The following is a 24314-nucleotide window of genomic DNA, read 5'->3' on the forward strand; positions in this document are numbered from 1 at the left end:
GCTTTTAATAGACAACACTGAAAATCCTAATCAACCCTGGAACCTCATTTTGGGGTTGGAAGAAAAGCAAGATGGTTCCAAATCCATTAGTGTGGGGTGTGAGGAAAGTCATCAGTACTTATTAAAACCACAAAGCCTTTGAACAATTTTATGGATGAGGGGGCTTGGGAGACAAGGACAAAAGTAATCAAAAGAAAAGCAAATATACAACAAAGAAATACTAAGTGTTTGGAACCAAATTGTTCTTTACTACTCATCTTGATGCTTTAGAGGACTTCTGCTGAAAAAAAAATCCAATCTTCTTGCCAATGATCAATATATTGTCTTTATATGTAGCCACAGGATTACAGGACCTAACTATAAAGGGTATTATCCACAGGATTTAATGGCAATTACTATCTAACACCAATGTTGGACTGAACTATGGAAGCTGCCACAACACTTTCTTGAAGCAGGCTACAGAACTGTCCTGAATGACCTTTGTATCATATAAAAAAGCCCCTAAAATAATGGAACACTGGGTGAACATTAGACTCAGCAAAAAAAACGAGCAATTTGGCCTCATCTTCAATATCTGGCATCTAGCCAAACTTAAGTTGGTAGCACAGACAGAAATAGAACTTGGAGTTCCTAACCACCAGTTCCAAGCTTTGTCTATTAAAAAAAAGTTTCATTCTACTTTTCTCACTGAGGTTCTAGAACAGTTTACTGGTTGACCTTAAATTCGGTCCTGTGGATTACGACTTCCAAAATGATCAATAAATGTTGGCACCCAGTATGTGTGTAGAGGTGTGAAGTCAAATACAATGGTCATCCTTTGCACAAATCATGAATTACTGACCACCTATACAGGTGATCTGTAAAGGAGCTTCTTAGCTCTAAAATTCCCAATCCTGCACAAACTTTTCCTAATACTTTTTTACTCTGGCATCTACATACTGATACCAAGGGACAACCAATTGAGAATTTAATTCAAAGGAACTGCTCTCTATTTAGTGGGGTGATTGTTCCAAATCTGGATTAAAGTACAAATATTGTTATTCTGCTTCTGTGGTTATGTTACAAGTCTTCCTTTGGAAACAATTTTATAAGATAGTAAAATGGCTATGATTAGAGCACCACTACCACCAAACCTACTAAAAAAAAAAAGAACCAAACCCTTTTACTTTAAAAGGTACCACAGGAGCTATAAGCTTCAGTTCTGAGCTCATTTGGGTTGAGTATCAAAGCCACCGGAATGCTTAGTTCCTCACTATTCCTGGTAATGAGAACTGAACAGAGCACTACAGGCTTATCAGGCAGTAAGTCTCAATTCTAGCACTATTCACACATCAGTCACCCAGAAAATCTTTCCCATTTTCAGGTTCTAACTCGGCATCAAATTAACTCTAACTTTTAAAATAAATAACCTGTTATTTTAGAACATCAAATATCACAGATTTCTCTGTGCCTGGTTTTCACGATAATCTTCTTTGCTTCTGCTAGTGATGCCATATCAAAGCTCTACTCTAGGCAGATGATGCAGTAGCAATACAATTAGCGGGGAGAGGGAGAGAGAGGACTGAAGGTAGGGTTTATCATGCAGTTGCCACAGAGAAGAGCTCAAAATTCTATTCTCCCTTATGTGGCAGCAAAGGCTGGATCGAGATCACGCAAGCAAGAGATCACTCCAGTGACATATACTGCCGGGTAAAAAGCTCCAAGTAACAATGAAACGATACCACAAAATACTTCCCAACCCACAACCCTACACCTTGTTTGGGAAAACGGAATTCTTTAATTTTAGAACTTTGCATAAACTGGATTGAAATAATTTTCTTCCCCCCACCCCCACCCTCTATTCCTATACATTTCTCTACGGGGTTTGGGTCAAACGTTACGCTCAGATTTCAAAATGCAAACAGATGTCCCATTGGCCTAAGAAAACGGGCAGCTAAGCTTCGTTTCCTAGACGTGGCGGAGCTGGATATTTGGTTTTTGTCCCCAATGTTAAAAAGGGGCACATAACCCCCTCCCCGACTTCATTTGTGGCTACGTGGGTGGATGTCTGTTTAGGAAAGGAGGGTATGAGGAAATCAAACTTCATGGTCCTCCCCTAGCGCCCCCCCCCCCCCCCCAAGCTGGTTCTAAGCAGAAAGGAGGACGATGTTCTGTGAAGGCTGGGCTAGACGGGGATGGAGGGGGTGGGGTGGAGGTCCTGCCCCCGAACGCGCTTGGAGATCCCCCAAGCATTGGGTTCCAGAAGGTTTCTAACCGCCCCACCCCCTTGGCTGGCTCCAAGAGGGTTTCATGGTAGGGAGGCAGCTGCACTGGGCTGGCGGGCGGGGCCGGGGCCTGGGCGAGGGGCTGCCCCCGGGGACCCTCCCCAGGGCACTGGGCCCGTCTGTGAGGCCTAGGGGAGCGCTGCGAGGGCTGGGGTCGGATCGCTCTTCCCCCCACCGCCGCCCCGTTCCGGGTAGGGGTCCTCTCTGAGGCCCCTGGGTCAATCGTCGGAGGCGCAGGGAGGCCCGGGACTCCGTGAGGGGCGAGGCCGCAGGCACGGCCCTGCCCGGGGGTCGGTCCTCCTCCTCCACCCCCCTCTTTCTGCCCCGGGGGCCGCTCCCCGCCATCCCCTGGAGCAGCCCCCGCTTCGCCAGGCTTCTCCCCGCGCCCGGCCCGCCCCCCCACGGGGGTCGTCTCACAGCGCAGCGACTCCCTCCGCTACCTCCTCCCAGCCCAAAATGGCGGCGGCCCCGGACTCTTCGTCTCCCGCCTTCCCGGCCTCCTCCCTTCCCCTCCCTTCTAGCATCCTCCCCTCCGTTCCTCCTGGGCCGCGGATCCCTCCGCACGCGCATGCGCCCCAGACGTGTCCCGCCGGTCTGCTTTCTACCCTTCTTTCCCCACCCCCACCCGATTTTCGGATCTATTTCCAGCCCAGGGGCGCATCGATAGGCTCTTGAACTGAGCCGGGGAAGAAGTGTCCCCGCCTTCGATTCGTCATTAGCGAATGGTGAGAGAGATGGACACAGCAACGAGCACTCTTGACCAATCAGAGATCCAGAGGCAGTGCACCCGAAATGGGCCTGCTGAATGTTTTGGAGTTTTTAGGGCGTGGTTGTGGAAGTGAACGGGATTCTGTTCTCTTTCTGACTGAAGAAACTACAATCCCCAGCAGGCATCGCGGTCTACGGTCTTCCCACCCGCCCACTCCACCCTCGCTCCCCTACGTCCTGGCGCGCTTGCGGCTTGCTGGAGCAATTGCTGGAGCCGCTGTAAAATACAGGGCTTAGGCAATAAGAATTGCAGACAAGAGGCTGCCGCGTAGAGACACTGCCGTTGTCGTGCGTGGCAGCCCTTGGCAACAAATAGGTCAGTTTACGTTCCTAAAGCTCTCATCTCCAACCATCTCGTCATCCTGTAGAATTGAGCCTCACCACCCTTTCTAGGAAATTGTGTGTTTTGGGGAGTGCAGCTACCAAATGCTCGCGGTTCTTGCCCCGTCTGTTGGGACTCCAGTTTCTCCTCTCCCTTGTCTCCACTTCCGGTGCCGTTGGCCAGGAGGGAGCAGGGCCTGGTCCTTGCAGGCATGGACGCCTTACTCCTAGCCATGTTGGCAATGGAAGAGGCTCATCTTACCGGAGAAGGTGGCTCCAGATACCTCAACCCTCAGTCAGAAAGAACCGGCCTTGATGGTCACGGAATCCTTATCAGAGGATAAGGGGGTGTTTGTAACTAGTCCTTACCCCTGGCGCTTTCCCTCTGTCGTCTCTATTGCAACCAGACTAAAGCTCGGCTAAGAATCTCATTACATTCCTCTCATCCTGGCTCCATCTTACCGCTATGATCACTGCTCCTTCCCTCTCCTTAGACCCCGCAGTTTTAATTCATTAGCCCCCCTCCAACCCAGCTCCTTGCCTTTCCTACAACCTACCGTGGGGTGGTGGGAACGGGTGATGCCCGGCCGCCTTCTGTGCCAATTGCACCCATTCCTCCTCCCCTCCCCCACTGGGCACATGGAGAAGTGTCGGTTGGTTTAGGAGTGAAACTGAGGGCTTGGTCATCAGCTTGTCTTGCTTGTGGCATATTTTACCCCCTCCCCATCCAAATCTCTCTTGTTTTGCAATCCTAGGGTTAGAAGTTCTTAATCCTGGGAATTAAGTGTGAGTCACAGAGGGAAGGCAGCTTTGTTTGGGAAATCGGCTCACATCGGGCTTGTGAGCCCAGTCTAAATTTGACCCTTCCCCAACTTGGGGTGTGGGAGGGAGCTGGGGCAGAGGATGACTTCCCTTAGGCCCTAGGACATCAGCCTCTGTCCTCCTTCTGCTCTGGGTTAACTGCAGGTTTACCTGCCACAAAATGGCTTCCCTTCCCTTTGCTCAAGGAGCCCCAGGAGGAGACTGAGGAAAATCTCCCCTTGAGGTTAGGGATAGATAAGGCTTTTGTATTGTTCTCCGTTGCAGCAAGGACCAGCATAGAGAAGCTTCTGCTCTCAGTTTTGAGAGGAAGGAGAGACATCCTTCCCATCAGTCACTACTCCCAAAACTCCTGAAGGAGCCTTGCTGAACCTGTGCTAACCTGGAGGAGATAAAGGTAAGTCTGCTTTCTTGGCAGGGAATGACCTTCACCTGTGTCCTGACCTTGAACGGCAGACTCGAGGACAATGTGGAGAGCATGCCCAGAGCATAACTAGGATGCCTGGTGATATGTGGTAAATAGCAGACAGATCACCCCATTTTGTAGAGGCTGGGGTCCAAATCTTGTGGGGAAGGTTCCTCAGAAGTTTGTTTTGGGTTTAAGACCTAGGCTCAAAGCCAGACTCTACTACTGTGTGACCTTGGGTAAGTCACAGCCACTCTGAGCTTCAGTTTCCTCCTCTGTAAAATGAGGAATTTAGAGTGTGATCTCTTAAGGCCCCTTGTGTCTCTGATGTTCTAAAATTCCCCTCTTCCTGGGCCCTCCCCACCCCCTTATAGAATTCCCAGAACTAAGTCATCTCCTGATGGGAAACCCACCTCCTCCCACCACATACACTTTTCTCTAACCAGTCCAGGGTTCATATTAAATCTTGACTTTTGGGTGGAGGTGTTGGAAGAGAAAAAAAAATGCCACGGTAAGGCATTTAGAGGTGTGAAGCTAGTTTGGAGTGAAGGAACTGGCATAGGGACTCCTCTCTGGAGGGCTTTGGAAAAGGTGCAGTTCTAATGTCTCCTGCCTGACTTTGGAGCAGCTCCAAGTTGTCATTTGACAGAAACGGGGTCTATCCCTCTGAGTTCTTTCTCTTGTGCATTTGAAATGGTAATTAATATGTTGCAGAGAGCCCCATGACATCCCCACATCCCCTCACTCTGTGCTTCTTCTGAAATGGCTCCCCTCCAGCATCCTTAAGGACAAATATAAACCCTTCACCAAGAAAGATACACCTCTCAGCATATTCTCTTTTTGTTTTTGTGTTTTTTGGAGGGGGGAGGATAGGGCAGTTGGGGTTAAGTGACTTGCTCAAGGTCACATGGCTAGTTTTTGTGTTAAGTGTCTGAGGCCAGATTTGAACTCAGGTCCTCCCGACTCCAGGGCCAGTGCTGTATTCACTGCACCACCTAGCCACCCCTCTCTCAGCATATTCTCATATGTATAGGCTTGTATGCACAAAATAATATTTATGTTATATATGCAAAAACACTCAATGCATGCACACTGTAAATATCATCATATGTACTTTATATATTCACTACAGTGCCAGTCACATCCCTGCACACATTTTCTTCACAGCATCATAAATGAGGGAAGGCCCCATCATTTGACAGACTCATACTCAGCTGAATAGGTTTCTTCCTAGTCTCTCAAACTCATAACATACCCTTCCTAATTATTTGTTTCCCCTCTTCCCTTCTTGGCTGGTGCCACTACCCACTGAGGAGGATTTTGCTGCAGAATCACCCTTAAAGGAAATGAGAATCTGTCTTCAGCCAGCCCAATGTATCTTCTTCTTCTACCCCCAAATAGAATTTCATAGAAAGGACAGGACTGTCCAGTATTGATTGCCTCTCCCTGCCTGCTGTCTGATTCTTTTTTTGTTGTCTTACTTTATTTCTTTTTACAAATTTATTTGCATGTTTATGTTCCTATTCCTTTTACATAACATTTGTAGTTTCTGGATGTGCCCTTCTACTCCTAGGGCCACAGCCCAGTGAGTGTCTAATTGTCCAATCTTTCACACTTCCCTTTCTTTTCTCTTTGATCCTAGAACTCTGGATCACCTGATCCTTCTGACCCTGGTGGTTATAGTCCCTTGATCCTTGGGATGGACAGCCCACTGGAGTGGAAGGAGCCAGCAAGGACCAACCATGGCAGCACTGGACAGAATGGGACATTCCAGACTGAGAGCCCAGGCTGTGACTCTGCTGAGGCACTGGGTCGGAGGAAGCATAGACGGAGGTCTTCAAAACGAAAAAGGCATGGTTGGAGGCCCTACCTGGAGCTGAGCTGGGCAGAGAAGCAGCAGCGAGATGAGCAACAAAGCCAACGAGCCTCCAGGATTCGAGAGGAGATGTTTGCCAAGGGGCAGGCTGTGGCCCCCTACAATACCACTCAGTTCCTGATGGATGACCGTGACCTGGAAGAACCAGACCTAGGTAATCCCCAGGGGGTACCCCACCAGGGTTCTGGATGGGAGGAGGAAGGTGAGGGAACTGGGGACATTGATGGTCAAGGGAAGGCCCAGGGCGAGTTCCTCCAAAGAGATTTCTCAGAAACCTATGAGCACTACCACATGGAGAGCCTGCAGGGCCGAAGTAAGGAAGAGCTGGTACGGGACTACTTAGAGCTGGAGAAACGACTCTCACGGGCTGAGGAGGAGACCCGGAGACTGCAGCAGCAGAGAAATCCATTGGGTCCTCAGCCCTGTTACCGAGCCCAGGAACTAGCAGCTGAAGTGGAGCGACTAAAGATGGAGAACCAGAGGCTTCGGCAGGAAAATGAAATGTGGGGTCGAGAGGGTGATAGCCCTAGGGAGAATCTGGGCACCTAAGGGAGCCCTTTCCTAATCTCTCCCCAGCCCCCCAGGTAGGACACTGGAGGCTTCTAGCAAATGTGGGAGGGTGGGACAAGGAGAAGATCTTTCTCTCCTCATTTTACCTGCCCAACCCTGCATCCAAGGAGAATTGCACCATTTGTGTTCCTGGGAAGCCCTGCCCTAGGATGCAAGGCCTAGCTCTAGACAAAGACCACTAGGAACAAAGTTCCAGGTTTGAACTTCTCCTTCTTCCTCAAGCATGCTGCCCCGGAATAGAAGTTCTATGAGGACGAGTTAAGTTTGTTTTTTTGCTGTTCCTTGTTTTATTTTTTTCTTTAGTAAGATTAAAAAGTCTTGATGAGGGCAAAGAAGAATTGGGTAGGTATTGCACCATAGAGTCTGGAGGAACCCTGCAGATATCCTTGTGAGATGGAGAGACCTTTAGGGGAGGGTCACTGGGTGGGTGCCCTATCTCCTCACGGGAAGGAGCAGAGTGTGAAAGAATACCTGGAACCAACTTTTACCCCTCCAGGTGGGATGAGAATTATTCATCTGGGGCCCCACCTGAGTCTCCAAGGGGATGGGACTTTCTCTGAGCTATTAGATACTTAGGCTAACAGTTAAGAGATTTAGGACCATTATCGTTCACATCCTAAGATTGAACAATAACCTCTCTTAGGTGATGGAGAGAAACCCAGATAATGGCCTGCTCCATCCCATTCCCCACCTCTGTTGTTCCTTCAAGAAAATGGAACTAGCATCAGAACCCTGGTACTAAGCAATAATGATGATGATAGCAAGTATTTATAATAGTGCTTACTATATGGCCTTACTTGATCATCACAGTATCCCTGGGAGATAGGTGCTATTATAATCTCCATTTTACAGATAAGAAAACTGAGGCAGACTGGCAAAGTGACTTGCCCTGGGTCATGTAGCCAGTAAGTATCTTGAGCCAGGATTTGAATTCAGGTCTTCCTAACTCCAGGCCCAACATTCTATCCACTGTGCCACATAGTTGCCAGCTATCCAAGAACAGGATAAGCTAGATGGCTTGGACATCCAATTGTGCCCTCACCCTGATCTCACCCTTAGAATTTGGAGATTCCATGTTTATTTTATGTTCCCTGACTTCTGACATAAATGATAGGTCTTTAGGGAACGAGGGAAGCCGTAGAAAAGGCAATATACCCAAGAGAAGTAGAGGGGCTGACATCCATCCCCTAAGTCAGTCAGCAAACATTTGTTTAATGCCTACTATGTGCCAGGTCCAGGTAATGCAAATACAACAAATGAAACATTCTCTGCTGGCAAAGAGCCTGACATTTTAATGGGGAAGGTCCTTTTCAGGTGTGAGCTACCAGGGGAGAGGTCCATTCTGAGTTGAAGGGGCAGAGTTGGGCCACATGCTGGTACTTTGGCCATCTCCACCATCAGCCCTGCTCATCTTGTGGGAATCAGTGCACATAATTAAAGTTGAAAGGAATCTGATGGAATAGCAAGGCTATGGGCGGGTCTCTTCCTACTCTGTTGATTGTTGGAGCTTAGGGCAGGGGAGCAGTAAAAAACAAGGGCTGCCTTTTGAGATCTGGTAATGGACTAAAGGGACTTCAGCCCCTAAAGGTAGAGCTCTACTTTTCAACTCTCCTGGGATTAGAGGGAGGGGAAACAATAGGATTTAAAAGCTGGAAGGAACCAAATCCAAAGCTTTTATTTGAGGGATGAGGGAACTGAAGCCCAGCAAGGTTAAATGACTTGCCCAAGGTCACACAAGCAGTTGGTGGCACTAGGATTTGAACCCTGGTCCTCTGATGCTAAATCAAATGTTCTTTCCACTGTAGCACTCTAGGCTTAATGTTCTTTCAAGGCCTATTATAAGATTCTTTGAGATACAGGATGAGGGGATGAGGAATCTGTTTATTTATGAATGAATCCAAGGGTTCACGTTAGCCAAAGCAGGAGATAGACCAATCTCAGTTCAGCCCAAATTGCACCACGCTCTCCTCCCCCAAATAAAGTCCCTGAGGGGGATTGCCTTCTCCTGAAGGTAAATAGGGGGACTGTGTATTGGGCAAAGGATGACTCAGAAAAGGGAGATAGTTGAAATTGCTGACAGGTCAGTGGGTCAGCTGGTGCTGACTCCCCCAGGATTTGTGCACTGGTGCTACTAGCCTCCTCTGGCACCTGCCTGGGGCAGGGTTGGGGGAAGGGGAGTTTCCAGCTTGGTACTGTGGTACAGTGACAGCGATTCTTTAATGGGGACCAAAGTATCAAAGGTTACCCCCAAAGGCTTTTCCAGACCAAGCAAAGCTGTGCCCTTGGGAACAAATGCTTGGGGGATTTGTATTCTCAGGTGGCCAGTTTCTCACTTGTCTCTGCAGCCTTAGCTAAACAGGGGACTTTACAAAGGGTAGTTGAAGGAAGAAGATATCCCTGAGGGGGTGGGGGATGGAGACATTACTCTGGGCATTGCACAAGTCTGCTGGAGGTAGGGATTGAATGAGAGAACAGTCTTTACCCTGAAGGAATTATGTTTGAAAGAATTGGCTGGAGCTGGAAAGGGAGACAGTTGGGGGAATTAACAGAGGGGATTTAGGTGAGCATAGGGTATTAGAAGAGGCCTGTAGATCTAGATGAGTGAGAGGGAAGTAGGGATGACTGGTGTATATAACTATAGCAGTACCCCAGTCCATATCTCTGTAAGCTTGCTTGTTCCATAAGTGTTCAACTGTTCTCTTTGAATGGAAAGCTTTCATTAGAGCTGGGAGGAGGAAAGGTTAGTTGTTTGGACCAGTCCTTAGCAGGGTAGCTGACACAAGGTGAGATTATAGGGAAAGAAGGGACCATCTTGTTCTTTCTTTGCCTCCCACCTCCAGGCCCACACAAACACTTACCTTCTCTCTAGCTGCCTGAAACAACCCCATTGGGGAGATTGTTGAAGTCCCCCATTCCCCATTCATGTTCTGTAGCAGAGGCCATTGTCAGGCTCTTTTCAACTAAATTGTCTTACCCTGAGGGATAAAGGAAGGTAGGAGGGGAAGCATTAGAAGAAGAACAGCTAAGAAAGATCTCTTCCTGACCTGAGGAAGGATCTTATTCATTTATACTCCCAAGCCTTCCCTTGACACAGACCAAGCTGACTCTCCCCATCCTCAGTTTCCTCCCCGCCTCATGTTGAAGGCAGAGCAGAAATGATATTTGACAGATTTGATTTCATACTTTCCAGGACCCTGAATACAGAATGGGGGGCTTCCCTAGGAAAAACTGAACTGGGGCACTGAAGGACCTTGTAGATTTTTTTTTTTAAGCAATCGGGGTTAAGTAACTTGCTCAAGGTTACACGGGCCAGTTATTTCTGGGTGTGGTGCTAAGTATCTGGCCCCGGATTTGATCCCCAGGTCATCCAGACACTGGAGCCGGTGCTCTTACTCTCTGAGCCACCTGGCCACCCAACGGGGTGGGTGAAATTTTGACCTTGTAGATTTTTATTATTATTATTCATTATTATGTTACTAACCTGGGGTCTCCCAACTGTGGACAGATTGGGTTGGGGGGAGGCTGTAAATTTAGATGAGATTACATTTTTATTTTCATTGGCTTTGAACTAAAACTAACATTTCCTTCCCTTACTTAAAAACATTATTCTTAGGAGAGGTCCATAGATTGCCAGAGGGGCCTAAAACAAAAAAAAAATTAAGAAACCCTGTTGTAGATGGTGGTAGTGATGAATGATAATACAGAGTTGGAAGATAGGTGAGGGAGGCTGTGAGGGGAGAGTTGTTTGTTGTTGTTTTTTTTTTTTAACACTTTCTTCATTTTAGAGACTTGAGATTATCACTACTATAAACTAGCAGAGATGAGTACTCTGACCCACCACTATGAAGAAGACCTGAAGGTGGCTTTTTTTGGGGGGGGGGGATTTTAGCTAGCTGCTGCATGGGTGGTGAAATGTAAATAGGCCCTCCTAAATGCAAAGAAAAGCTTTGTAAGCTGAAATAGGGGTTTAAATGAAGCCCCCTATAATGTCTGCCTGGTTAAGCATAACTCAGATTAAGACTTCGACCTACTCGTATACCCCTTCACCCCTTTGGGTTTTTGGAAAATCCATCCTCACAACAAGCCTGAGGAAGCTGAGTGACTTTGTCCAGGGTCACACAAGTCTGACTCCAAGGGCAGTGTTGCCTTTTATTTCCATCGGGGTCTGAACCACCATCTTAGTTCTCAATCGGCCCTTGTCCCTACCACCACCCACCTCGTTTTGCCTTTTCCCCAATCCAGCACCCCAAAAACCAAGATGTTATTCCAATCCCAGGAAATGCAACCGAAGACCCTGCTCCCTGTACCTCTGATGATGGAAGTTCCCTCTGAAAAATGGGCCTGTTACAAATAGGCTGGGGGAAAATCCCACATAGCTCTAGACCTCATTTTTTCCACTTTCTGTCCCCATGCCCTTCCCAGAGCTTCTCTGCTGTCCATATGCCCCCCCCTTCTCAGCCTTAAATTAGGAGGTGTAGGGACTCAAAGCAAGAGAACCCCCAGGATATTGAGACTGAGGGTGCCCCTTCCCAATTCATTTGTGAGGTCTTAGACCTGTTACACTTGGATGTGAAAATTCCAAGGGACTTTTATGAGATTGATATCAGAATCCCAAGGACTGAGGTCCAGACCATAGGATTCCTGAACTTAGAGAAGCCCCCAAACAAAGACCACTCTGCCCTAGAGGATAAGCAGAAATGGGCCTGGGAAAAGGAAGAGACTGGCCCTGGGGGCTCCCCATTGACCAAATTACTTAGGCTGAGAGAAAGAGGGCTGGAAGGAACTAAGGGCAGTAATGGGGGAGGGTAAAAAAGAGATCGTCTTGCCCTCCTGGGAGGAGTATCAGAAGAGGGACTGTGGGTGGGCACGTGGAGGTGCGTGTGTGAATGCTTAGGCAGGGCACTCATGCACACAGTTGTACATGACAAGGATGGCCAGGGAGGGTGCTGGCCCTTTAAGTGGGGGTGCTAGGTACAGTCCTCCCTTTTGCCACAAATCTGGGGCATACTGGGCATGTGCAAGAGCCTAAGCCCTGGTTGGGAGGGATGCAAATGGGTTCTACAGAACTGCCTACGGGCTGCCAGTCCTGACTTCCCCCACCTCCTAGTCTTCTCCCTTCCTATCTGGCTGAAAAGGCCCATGCCCTTATCTCCTCCCAGATCCCAGGCCCCATCTGTGCCCACCAGGGAAGCAGAGACCCTCTTGGACATTGGGGGCGATGAGACCTCTGATCCATCAAAGACCAGAGAGAAGGCTGGTGGTGGCAGCTGCCCAACAGAGAGTGGCCTCTGTCCTCCAGTTCTTTGGGGCCATAGAGATAGAGCTTCACTCTGGCAAGCACCCAGTTTCCACCCCTGCCCCCTTCCACCCTGGCAGCCTCTTGCCCCAGGCGAATGTGGCACATGGAATTCATGCACAGGGCCACCTGCCTGAGCACATGCTGCTTCTCATAGGAGTGGGGGAGGGGGCTTCCTCCTTTTCTGTTTTTTTTTTTTTCTGAAGTCAGTGAGATCACGGCAGGAGAAGCAGACCTAAAAAAGAGCTAAAAAGGCATGGCCCTTGTCGTTAGACCCCCTCTATCACCACCACCACCACCATGGGGAGCTTTAGTCTAAAGCCATAGGGGAACGGATGACAGAAAAAATTACGGGGGGGGGGACCAGAGCTCAGCTATAGGAAATCATCTTCTTGAAACAAGCCTTCTCATCATGTTCCTCTCCTGATAAAGAACCTGCAGTAGCTCCTTATTGGCCATCTGAATCAAATCCAGACTGCCCAACCAAAGCCCCTCTACCAAATGTCTTCCCCCTGCCAGCCTTCCTTGGCCCTAATATTCTCTGCTGGTGCCTACTCTAGCTAGCCAAACCTGTCCCCATCTATCACTCACCAGCTCAAGCCCTGGCTCATGCTGTTACCCACATTACTCCCCCTATTTTCTCCCATACCCTCTGCCCCTCCCAATTCCCAGCTCTAGAGTTGTGGTGCTGTATACCAGAGCCTGAAGGGACCTTTGAGAACCATGGGTCTAAACCTTGCATTTTGCAAATGACCCAAGGAGAGGAAGTGATTTGCAAAGGGTCACAAGGTCCTTGCTTCTCATTCCCACATTCTCAAAGACACATATATACTCATACCTTTTGGTCTCCTACCATAGAGGACACGCAGTGAAGGATTCTGAAATTTAGAAACTGAAATTATTCTAGATCACAGACTCTTCGAGGGCAGGCAACAGGTTTTAAGTAAATATTGAATTATCAGCTCAGTCGAACTAAGAACCCCCCCCCCAGCTGCTTCCCTGACCCCCAACTCTCCTGGGACTCCAGTTGCTAAGGTATGCATTTGTTTTGCTTGGCCTGGTGTTTGGGCCTGGCATAGTAGCTGTGTGCCATCATAAACCCACATCTAAGAAGTCTCCAGGGGGTAGCTGACTGGAGGGCAGCCCGTATGATTTGAGAATGGAGTGGGGGAAAGGGCCCAGCCTACCACTCCCCTCATCTCCATCCTACATCTTACAGCCCCTGGCTTCTTGGCCTTTGATGTTGGTGAGCTTTCTTTCTCTTCCCTGGTCTCTCCTTTCCTCCAAGGAGCAAGCTTTGTGTGCTTTTTAATTAGTGGAAGCAACAGCCTGAGGCAGGCTGAGCTTAGTAGATGGAGCACTGGATTGGAGTCAGAAGACCTAGCTGACACTTGTTAGCTGTTTGACCCCTGTGCACAAAATGTACCTTTTTCTGAGCTTAAGTTTCCTCACCCGTGAATTAGGGGCAGTTCTACTGGGGTGTGGAAAATGACTTTATCCACCTTAAGTTTCCATAGCAGTGTGAACCATTATAATGATTTCTTTTTATCAGTCCTGGCTCAGCGCAAGTCTTTAAGTCAACAAGCATTTATTAAGCACCTACTTTGTACCAGAAATGGCAGACCACTCTAGGAACTTTGCCAAGAAAATACCAAAAATGTGGTCACAAAGAGTCGGACAGAACATGTACCAGCCCCGTCCTAAGTGCTAGGGAATACAAAGAAAGGTAAAAGATGGTCCCCCTGACCTCAAAGAGGTCATGGTCTCATGGGGGAGCAACATGTGGAAACAAGACAAAGGGAAGCCACTAGCACTAAGGGGGATTGGGAAAGGATTCCGTAGAAGGAGGCAAGGAAGTGGAGGTAAAGAGGGGGAGCATTCCAGGCTTGGGAAGAGCTAGTGAAAGGACACTGGATTGGGAGGTAGAGGGCAGTGAATGAGCATTCATACATGGCCTACTACATGCCAAGCACTGTGCTAAGAGCTTTACAAATATTGCCTTATTTGATCACCACCACCCTGGGAGGTAGGGGCCATTTATCCCCATTTTACAGTTTAGAAAACTGAGGTAATCAAGGGTTAAGTGACTTGCCCAGGTTCATGGATAGGTGGTAGTTGTCTGAGGCTAGATTTGAACTCGGGTGTTCGTGACTCCAGGCCCCAAGTTAGTTCTATCCAACAAACCACCAGTTGCCTTCTAAGGTAAGAAGGGACCAGGTAGTGGAGGGTTTTAAAAGCCTTTACATTTGATCTTGGAAAGGATAGGGAGGAACGGAAGTTTATTGGATTAGAGGGGTGAATGGTCAAACCTGCCCTTTAGAAAGTGGGGGATGTTTTCAGAGGGAGGAGAGACCTCCAGAGGAAAGAGTGCTTGATTTAGAGTCGGACTGCTTGGGTTGGAGGTCCCGCTCTGTCTTCTGGGTGATCTTGGGCCAATCACTTTAGCTCTTAAAGGGCCCAGTTTCCTCAGCTGCAAAATGAAGGCCTTAGACTAAAGGATTTCTAAGATCTTTTCCTTACCGGTAGATTTGGGGTAAGGCTCAGAGGTGGGTGGGTTATATGGGTCATTTTCATAAATTTGCAATGCAGTTCTGTCTACATGATCTTTTCCTGGATTTCCTCTGGGCTGTCCTGACTTATACTTTGTCACCAGTGTTCTTCCTAACCTGACCTGTAACCTCTTTATATATGCATATATGTATATTTGGGGGAACAGTTCTGTTTAGGCCCTCAGCTCTGAGGACTGGTGGAAGGGAGGGAGGGGGATGGAAGACAGTCTTCCACCCTGTGCCCTTGGGCCCCGTGTCCTTGTCTCCCATTGGAGATATTATCTGCTTTTTCACTGGGGGGAAACAGCTCAGCCCCTTTCTCCACCCCTACCCCCCTCCAGGTCTGGAGACAGAAAGGCCTTTGTAGACTTGGAGGGGCAGGCCCAGGCCCTAACTGTTTCTGGCAAAGGGACAGGATGGGCAGCTGGGCCCCGACTGGTTCATCTTCTTTTACTGGCTGTACTCGAGGAGATTACATTGGCCTGTCTGTCTGTTCCCCCCCGACCCCCCCCCCCCCCCCCCCAAACCCTTTATCCTGGCCTAGAGTGCTCTACCAGAATTAAACTGAAACCTTTGGGGGCCTCATCCTTAGAGGATAGCACTGTGAGAAAGTGGGCCCAAGAAACTAAGGGGGTTTTACTCTGGAGACCCATATATCCTTGGGACCACAGTCTTTCCCCTTCTGACTGTTTTCTGGAACCCCTTTTTCACTCAGCAAATGCATGCTCAATGAGCCATTTTTTGTAATCCAAAATTGTTCCATCTTGAAGAAATCTCAGGGTACAAATTGTAAACAAATTAGGTATATTACAGGTACACAAGCTCTTAAATTAGACTAGCTTTGTTGAATCTTCATTACTCAGTTCTAGAATCAAAGCCTCAGAGGTAGAAGGGATCTCAGAATTAAATCAGTGTTATCATTGCTTCTGGGCTATCACTCAGCTTTCTTTGCCTGACCCCCTCTTCTCTCTCTCTCTCTCTCTCTCTCTCTCTCTCTCTCTCTTCCAAGGGCAGAAGCTTTCTCACTTTTAGATTTGTCTCTCACTGGACTAAGCCCTCAATAAGTGCTCAGAAGTCAGTTAGACCAATCAGCACTTGAATAGGAATTCTCTCTTCACCAGCCTAACAGAGTCTGCTAAGTTTCACTTGAAGACCTCAACTGACTGACAGTTCCTTACCTAGTGAGGCATATATTTATTCATTATTTATTATTCATCTATCTATTTATTGGGGAGGGGTACAATTCTGATTGGTAGGCAGGTTTTCCTTGAACAGTTTATCCAACTACCATATATACTGCCTCATACTTCCATTTATTACTTCCAGGCATCCTGGGGGTGGGGGAGTGGGGATGCTGATAATGTTTAACAAATGGCTCTCCAGAAAATGTATTCAGCCCATCAAGTTTAATCTGAATTATTAACATTTTTTCCATCACTATCTTAAATTTAGACAGTAAAACAATCAAGCCTTGATTTGTAGTAGTTGTTGATTTCTGAGGTGTAAATGAAAATTTGACAGTCAGCTTGTTGGAACTATCTCTTGCACACATACCTGACTTTTGGGCCATCTTACCACTTGCCTTGAGCTTATACCCTGTGGACCAATGAACTTCCAGAAACCATGCCCCAGGGCCCTTAATCTGCTCAGTTTCAGAACTCCCACTTGGGCTGGGCTATCCTGATAGGAAAGAGCAAACTCATGTAGCAGATGTATCTGCCTTTCCCTGGCCCCCCAGACCACACTTCTAGTCACTGTACTGGCTGTGTCCTTTCTGTCAGCTGTGTTGAAGCCAGTGTGCCTGCTCCCCAGCCCCCCTTCTTGCTCTTGGAACTGTAACTAAGTCAATACTACCATTGCTTCTGAGAAAGGGCATATCAATCAACTTTCATAAGGTTCACTCACTATTCTAGGGACTTGCCAGACCAAAAAACACTTTCTTGGCCACCAATCCTTTATATATTTTGTCTCATCCTATTAGAATATCAACCCAAGAAGCTTTCTCACTTTTGAGGGTGTATCTCACTGGACACATAAATAAATGTTTTTTCAATAATGCTTTTCATCTTTGGTTTCTGGTTCTGTTCTCTGGTGACAAATGAAAGAATGAATGAAAAGCATTTATTAAGGGCCTACTATGTCCCAGGCCCTATGCTCAGTGCTGCAGATACAAATACAAGCAATCAAGGTGGTCCCTGCTCTTAGTGTGCTTAGAGGAAGACTCATACACACACACACACACACGCATATCCACACACATACCTATATATATATAGGTGTTGTTAAACAAGTCAGTTGTTTTCAGTCATGTCCAGTTTTTTGTGGTCCCACTTGGGGTTTTCTTGGCAGAGATACTGGAGTGGTTTGCCCTCTCCTCCTGCTCATTTTAGAGATAAGGGAAACTTCGGAAAACAGGGTTAAGTGACTTGCCCAAAATCACACAGCTAGTAGTATCCAAGGCCAGATTTAAGCTCAGGAAGATAAATCTTCCTGATTTAAAGCCCATTACCACCTAGCTACCTGTATATATCTAGATATATGCATATTTATATGAATGATAGCTGGAGAGAAGTGTTTTGGACATGGAAATAAAAAAGGAGTGATAATAGGAATTATAGGGCTAATGACTGACATGTCCCTCCTGGGCCTGGGATCCTTGACTTTATTACCATTATTATTCTCACTAGAGTTGGACAAAGGATAGTTTGGAAGAATATACCCATAGTTACATGATAGGAAGATGACCAGACTGTAAAACATATCTAATCCTTCATAACAGCCTTTCAAACACTCAAAGATAGCTGTATTGGTATCTCATTTATGTACATCTATACTTGTTTAGTCATTCATTTGTTTCCTTCTAACTTATTTTTTCCAGTTAATAACCACTTATTTTTTTCTACCTCCTACTTCTTCCCACTATTAAACAATTTAAAAAAAAAAGGAATCCCTCATAACAAATATATCTAGTCAGACAAAACAGATTTCCCACATTGGCCACGTCTGAAAATGTTGCATTTTGCAGTTTGGTCCCATCTTGATGGCAGAGTAGGTGGGTAAGGTCACAGGCGGCATCCTGGGTCCTTTGGAATTACAGTTCGCCATTGCACTGGGCAGTTTTAAAGTCTTTCAAAGTCAGTTTGGCTCACAGTGTCATCTTTGTGTAAATTGTTCTCCTACTCCTTCTATATCAGTTTCATAGAGATCTTCCCAATTTTCTGTGAAAACTGTGCATTTTATGGCACAATAATATTCCATTACTCATATACCATCTTTTTCCTCAACTATTTTCTAATTGTTGAATGCCCTTTTCATTTCTAGAGCTGCTGCAAATATTTTTATGCATATTGTATTTTTCCTCTTTCTTTGATGTATTGGTGTTTCTGTCCATAGTCCTTGCCCCCAAATAGACCAGATCCCCTAAAGTTCCCCATAACGGAAAATAGATTAGTGAGACATGGAGGAAGTTTGCACAAGTTGCCAGAGGCATGCAGGTCTTTTAAGAGTTTTCTATTTTCTCCATGTCTGTTGCTTCTGAAAGTCACTTCTTTTTTTGAGATTCATTCCCTTTTGAAGGGGCAGAGAGAGCCCAAAGACACCTGGCAGGTAGACTGAAGTTCCCCATTCCACATTTGGCTAAAGTAGACTTTTGAAATTAGGCCCCCTCTACTGTCAATAGCTGCTGATGGCAGGAGAACTAAGAGGAGCCTGGCTCCATTGGTGAAACCATCATGGATGTGACTAAACCTTATAGAGCAGCTTGAGGACCAGCTTGAAGGGTGGTCCAGACTCAGAGTCTGGCCTGAAGAAATGGGAGTGGGCTCGGCAGCTGCTGAGAACCTTTCATCCTCCTTGCTTTCCCCTTGCTTTCACTCTTTTAATCTGGGACCTGAAGCTGGGGGCCTGCACACCAGCACCCCTTTTCTCTTAACCTAGGTTTACAGATCTAGTTGAAGACAGACTCTTAGATATATAATCCTTTTCCTTTGATCTTTGAACTTTGGGGGCCTGGTGCTTCTTAATCAAGCCCTGACACATGTGCCAGGGAAAGAAAAGTTGGAAGTCAACAAGTAAATAAGCATTTAAGTCATGCACTAGGCTAAATCCTAGAGATACAAAGAAAGGCAAAAACAGTTTCTACTCTCAAGGAACTCACATCTTAATGGGGAAAACAACATGTAAATAACTAGGAGCATTCAAGGTATATACAGAGTAGAGTCAGGAAATCCAAAAGGGGAAAGGCCAGAGGTAGTCAAGAAAGGCCTCCCAAGGAAAGTGAAAATTGAGCTTGGGCCTTGAAAGAAGCCAGAGAAACTAAGAGATAGAAGTGGTGGGGCAGGGGCGGCCAGGTAGCACAGCGAGTAAGAGCACTGGCCCCAGTGTTGGGATAACCTGGGGATCGAATCCAGGCTCAGACAGTTAGCATACACCCAGAAACACCTGGCCATGTAACCTTGAGCAAGTTACTTAACCCCAATTGCTTTAAAAAAAAAAAGTGGTGGGGCAGAGCATTTCAGGAACAGAGTCAGATGAAATGTTCCATTCAAAGAACTGCAAGTAGGCCAATGTCAGTGGATCATTGAGTCTGGGAAGGGGAATCAGGCATTAGGGGTCTTGAAATAGTAGAAAGGGTCTGGGAGACTGTTGGGTGGAGGTTCTCCATTTTGCTGGCATTGTTGTTATGTCTGATAAACCATATGGCCACAGGGAATTAAGTGACTAATAAATGTGTGTATTTTTGATTGAGAAGGGAAATCCCAAATGGGGGATTGCAGACAGAGCCATAGATTATTCCTATGACTTTCCAATAATTCTGAGCTACATTTTATCATCTGCTACTCGGACATTTGGGAGGCTCACACACATGCACCTGCAAGGGAGAAACTCAACCAGACAACATGCTTGGTGACTTGAATATAGCATCCTTGGGAAAAAACAATCCAATTTTACACTCCATCCCTGGGTAATTAATAAAGTGATATCTTTGCCTTCTCTAGGCTTACATGAGCAAGTAGATATGGGTTGCTAACACTGCTGCTGCATTCCAGATATCCCATGCTGCCTATACCTGTGACACATGGCTACCATGGTTCCCAGTTTTCTCTGTTCCAGGTTAATCATCCCTAGTTTCTCCCGCCAATCCTCAGCATCATTTCTAGTCCTCTGACTGCTCTAGATACCCTCTTCCCTACCAACTCCAGTTTGTCAATGATCCTTTTAACATACAGCACCTGGACTGGAGCAAAGTACTTTAGATGTTGACTGACTGGGGAATTGGTCACTTCCAATCACTTTGGATTCTGTGCCTCTGTGAATTCATCTCCAGTCGAAGTTAGATATTTTCTACTGATAGGTCACACTGCTGACTTATGCTGATCTTTCTGTCCACTAAAAATCCTCAGGCCTTTTTTCAAATGAAATGATATATTATATATAAATGATATATAATATATAGTTATATATTATATAATTACTCTTCCAGTCTGTGTTTACATAGCTGATTCCCTTATTTCTTAGGTGGTTTACCCCTAGTTTTCCTGCCAGTTAGACAAGGACCAGATTGCGCTTTTAGAATTAATCTTTATTTTCTTCAGTTTTTCTTTTCTAGTTCCAATCATTTTTGCTCCCCAAAGTTAAAGTCAGATGCCTGGGGCACCGCTGAGTGTCCACCTCTCAGGTCCAGACACCTGAATCCTGAGACTCCTGGTCTTCCTCTTAAAAATCTCCCTGAACCAGTCTATCCCCTTCCTGGTGATACAGTCTTCTTCCTTGAGCTTGCTCTCAGGTTATTAAGTCTTTCTATAATGACTGTTCCCTGTGGCTGTTAATGCAGCTCTCTCCCATTTTCTCATGCTTTCTGAACTCCCAGTTCATTTAAAAGCTCTAAGACGCCTTTCATGCCTGTTGCCTGAAGTCCCATATCTAAGGGTTCTGCTCTGGTCATGACCATCATTTAGCCCATCTGTCAAAGGGCTCTGGCTTAGGACAAACACCAGCTAGTCTACAACCCGATTTACATTATGATTATTCATACTCCCTCCATATGGGTTACTCTTTAAATCCACCTAAATTTTGAGGGGGGGGGAGTTGACACAGGATTCATTATCATTTATGTACATTTGTAATCCCCCTTAGAACAGTTAGCTTAGATCAGTTCTCTGATTTTCAGTATAAAAACCTAATTATTGCTTTCCTTTATGGTCCCTCATCACAGTAGGGGTGGAGCTAAAGATTAGAAGGTACCCCAAAGCCGAGAAAGAGAAGGCACCCTGACTGTTTAAGGTGGGGGTGATTTTTCCAAGGGCAGCCAGGGAAGCCTCCATGACTAGGCCAACTGGGATGTTTCCAGGGGCTCAGGCAACAGCTGCTCTCCTCCCCTGCCCCTTACTCTGCTAAAACGGGTCTTGTCCCCTTGTCCCCTGAGGGTGTCTTGCAGGAAGTGGGGGTGGAGAATCTCTATGGGCTGGTCTCCAATCACCCCTTTAAACATCCTTTCTCTTTCATCCCAGTCTCACTGCAGCAGGAAGTAATAACCTAGGAGACAATATTAAAAGGGAAAAAGAGCATAGAGTTTATGCACCTTCTACCCTCCTCCCACTCTCTAGCTCAAGCCAGATCCCGGTGACCCTCATTCCTTCTCCCCATTCTCCCCAGGAAGATGGAACTGTGGGTTGCTCTCTGGGGAAAGGACCCCTGGCCTAGCCTGGGGGAAGGAAATGGCAGGAGTGAGTGTTTTGAAAATAGCTGGCCTCAGGCCAGGCACTGAAGAGGACTCCCAAGCAAGGCTCAGTCCCTTTCTTTGCCAGCCTCCCCTCCCTAATCCCTTCTCCACTGGGCATCCTACGCTGTCATTTCAAGGGCATGGACCCAGCCCCTAATCCCAAATCTGGGAGGGTGTCTGGGGCCTTCCAGAGAGGGTGGGGAGCATAATGTGCAAACCAGGAGGCTGTCCCCACTACTCAAGGCCCCCAAGACAGTGGAGCCTAGATCTTTGGGAGAAAGTACACAGATTTTCTCTAAAACGCCCACATGCTTCTCCTCCCTTCTCCCCCCACCCCACCTTCTCAGTGTCTCAGCTCGACACTGACACCTGCTGGTCTTGGTATTACATTGCAGGAGGAGAAGCCTTCCTCCCAACCCTCCCTGGCAAGAGACTGGGAGTCAGAGTCCCTCTGGATGCAAGACTACTCAAATCATTGCTCTGAATCTCCCCGGACCTCCTCAGCAGTCAGATTAGGAAAGATCAGTGACTGACCAACCCTAGACAGCGGAAGGAGAGAGGGGATGGCTTCTGTGGCCACTCCAGGAGGAGGTGTTGAGGATGGTGACATCCTCCCTGGTGACCATTGAGGCCACCAGAGCTCCATTGCAGAATCTGGTCACTCTGGTAATTAAGCCAACTGTAGTAAGCATATTTAATGGGAATGAAATTAGTCTGATTTTTTGGGTAAATTTTTTAATTTTAAACTTAAATGAAAAATGAAAAAAAAAAACATTGCCATGTACCCAGCAGACCATAAGAGAGGATTCAATATAACACAATAAATTTCCATTTCAAGAAAACCTATATATAATAAACACTATACATTGTTTTCAAAGCTACCTCGCTTTTCTTTGCTTCCTTGTTGGTTTTCTTTTGTTCCCTGCTGTACACTATTTACTGTATTTTTTCCTCTCCCTCCCCCCACTACTCTAAAGAAGGCTACAATTAATCATGGATATATATATACACACGTGTGTGTTTATAAATGCATATGAATATATACATGTACATAGATATCTATGAACATACACATATACACTCCTACACACACACACACACATATATGTAAGACTGTACTATGCTTATTTCCTCCTATCATCTGTTTCTCTGAAGGTGGATAGCATCTTCCTTCATAAGTCCAAGTTTTTTCATGTTTTTCTAAATCAGCCAGCTCATTATTTCCTACACCACATCAATATTCCAACCCAATCACATCCTATCTGAGAGGTTGTCTCTAACCTTCTCCCCCCCAATTTTCTGCATTCCTTCTATTCTTGGCTACATAGGTTTTATTTATACAAGATATTTTTTATTTAAAATAATCAAAATTATTCTTTTTGCACTTCAAAATGCTCTCACTTCATAAAATAGTTTACGGTCTGATAACTGTTGAATCTACTTCCTTTGTATCTTTTTCCCCTGGTTTCTTTGAAGTTCCTGACCTCTTGTTTTTCCAAATAAACTTTGTTATTATTTTTTCTAACTCAGTAAAATAATTTTTTTAGTAATTTAATTGGGGTGATGTTGAATAAATAGATTAGTTATGTAAAATTGTCATTTTAAAAATTATATTGGATGGGGCGGCCAGGTAGCACAGCGAGTAAGAGCACCGGCTCCAGTGTCGGGATGACCTGGGGATAGAATCCGGGCAGATACTTAGCACCCACCCAGAAACACCTGGCTGTGTAACCTTGAGCAAGTTATTTAACCCCGATTGCTTTAAAAAAAAATTATATTGGCTTTGCCTATCCATGCACAATAAATATTACTTCAATTATTTAGATCTAAATTTATTTGCATAAAAAGATTTTATTTTATGTTTATGTTCATATAGTTCCTGTGTCTCTTTTGGCAGGCATATGCTCAGTATTTTATATTATTTAGGTATTTTAAATAGTCTAAAACAATATTGAATAATATTGTTGACACATAGTGTAGTTTCCCTATTTTTCACTTTTGATTAAATCTATCTTAACTTTAACTTTATTTGAGATCCTGATTACTACCCCTACATTTTTTTCTCTTTTTCTTTTTTTTTCTTTCTTTTTGGAGGGGGAAAGGCAGGGCAATTGGGGTTAAGTGACTTGCCCAAGGTCACACAGCTAATGAGTGTTATGTGTCTCAGGTCTGATTTGAACCCAGGTCCTCCTGACTCCAGGGCCAGTGCTCTATTCACTGCGCCACCTAGCCGCCCCAAACCCTACATTTCTTACATTCTAAATTCAACTCCTGCCCTTTATTTTATCTTTATGTATATCTCTCATTTTTATAATGTTTCCTGAAAGCAACATATTGATGAATTCAGATCTTTAATCTGCTGTCCATTTCCATTTTATGGGTAAATTTGTCCCATCACATTCTAAGCTACAATTACTTGTGCATTTTCTTCCTTCCTGTTTTTCATCACCATCCCTGCTCACTCCTCTGTTTACTTTTACTGGCTACCTTGCCCTCCTGTTTCTTAACGTACCCACCACTCTAAGAATCCCTTCCTTATCCTCTTCCCCCCAACGGTATCCCCCTGCCCTCTTATTTCTTTCTGAATTTAGAAGACTTTTATGCCCTTCTGGATATATATGTTGCTCCCTCTTTAATCCATTCCCAATGAGAGTAGGTTCCAGCATTACCCCCCCCCCATCAGTTTTTCCTTTTATGCCTCATTTCATGCCTCATGAGATAATT

General features: G+C 46.0%; 1 protein-coding gene across 3 annotated transcripts; it reads left to right on the forward strand.

The window, feature by feature from the left end:
• Positions 1–2166: 2166 nt before the first annotated feature.
• On the forward strand, positions 2167–23730 carry HEXIM2 (HEXIM P-TEFb complex subunit 2). 3 transcript variants are annotated; one of them, XM_069076180.1, is made up of 5 exons: positions 2167–2292; positions 2913–3348; positions 4440–4569; positions 6221–7038; positions 21986–23730. In XM_069076180.1, exon 4 carries the CDS (start codon positions 6278–6280, stop codon positions 7001–7003), a length of 726 nt encoding a protein of 241 aa, XP_068932281.1. In that variant the 5' UTR covers positions 2167–2292; positions 2913–3348; positions 4440–4569; positions 6221–6277; the 3' UTR covers positions 7004–7038; positions 21986–23730. The 3 variants fall into 3 exon arrangements, with proteins under 3 accessions (XP_068932281.1, XP_068932280.1, XP_068932282.1); XM_069076179.1 differs by lacking the exon at positions 21986–23730 and having other exon boundaries at positions 6221–8289; XM_069076181.1 differs by lacking the exons at positions 2167–2292; positions 2913–3348; positions 21986–23730 and adding an exon at positions 3364–3623 and having other exon boundaries at positions 6221–8289.
• Positions 23731–24314: the final 584 nt, after the last annotated feature.

This window comes from Petaurus breviceps, unplaced genomic scaffold, assembly GCF_028583685.1.
Source record: "Petaurus breviceps papuanus isolate PSGF00001 unplaced genomic scaffold, PetGlider_PUasm1.0 90925, whole genome shotgun sequence".
Taxonomy (NCBI): Eukaryota; Metazoa; Chordata; class Mammalia; order Diprotodontia; family Petauridae; genus Petaurus; species Petaurus breviceps.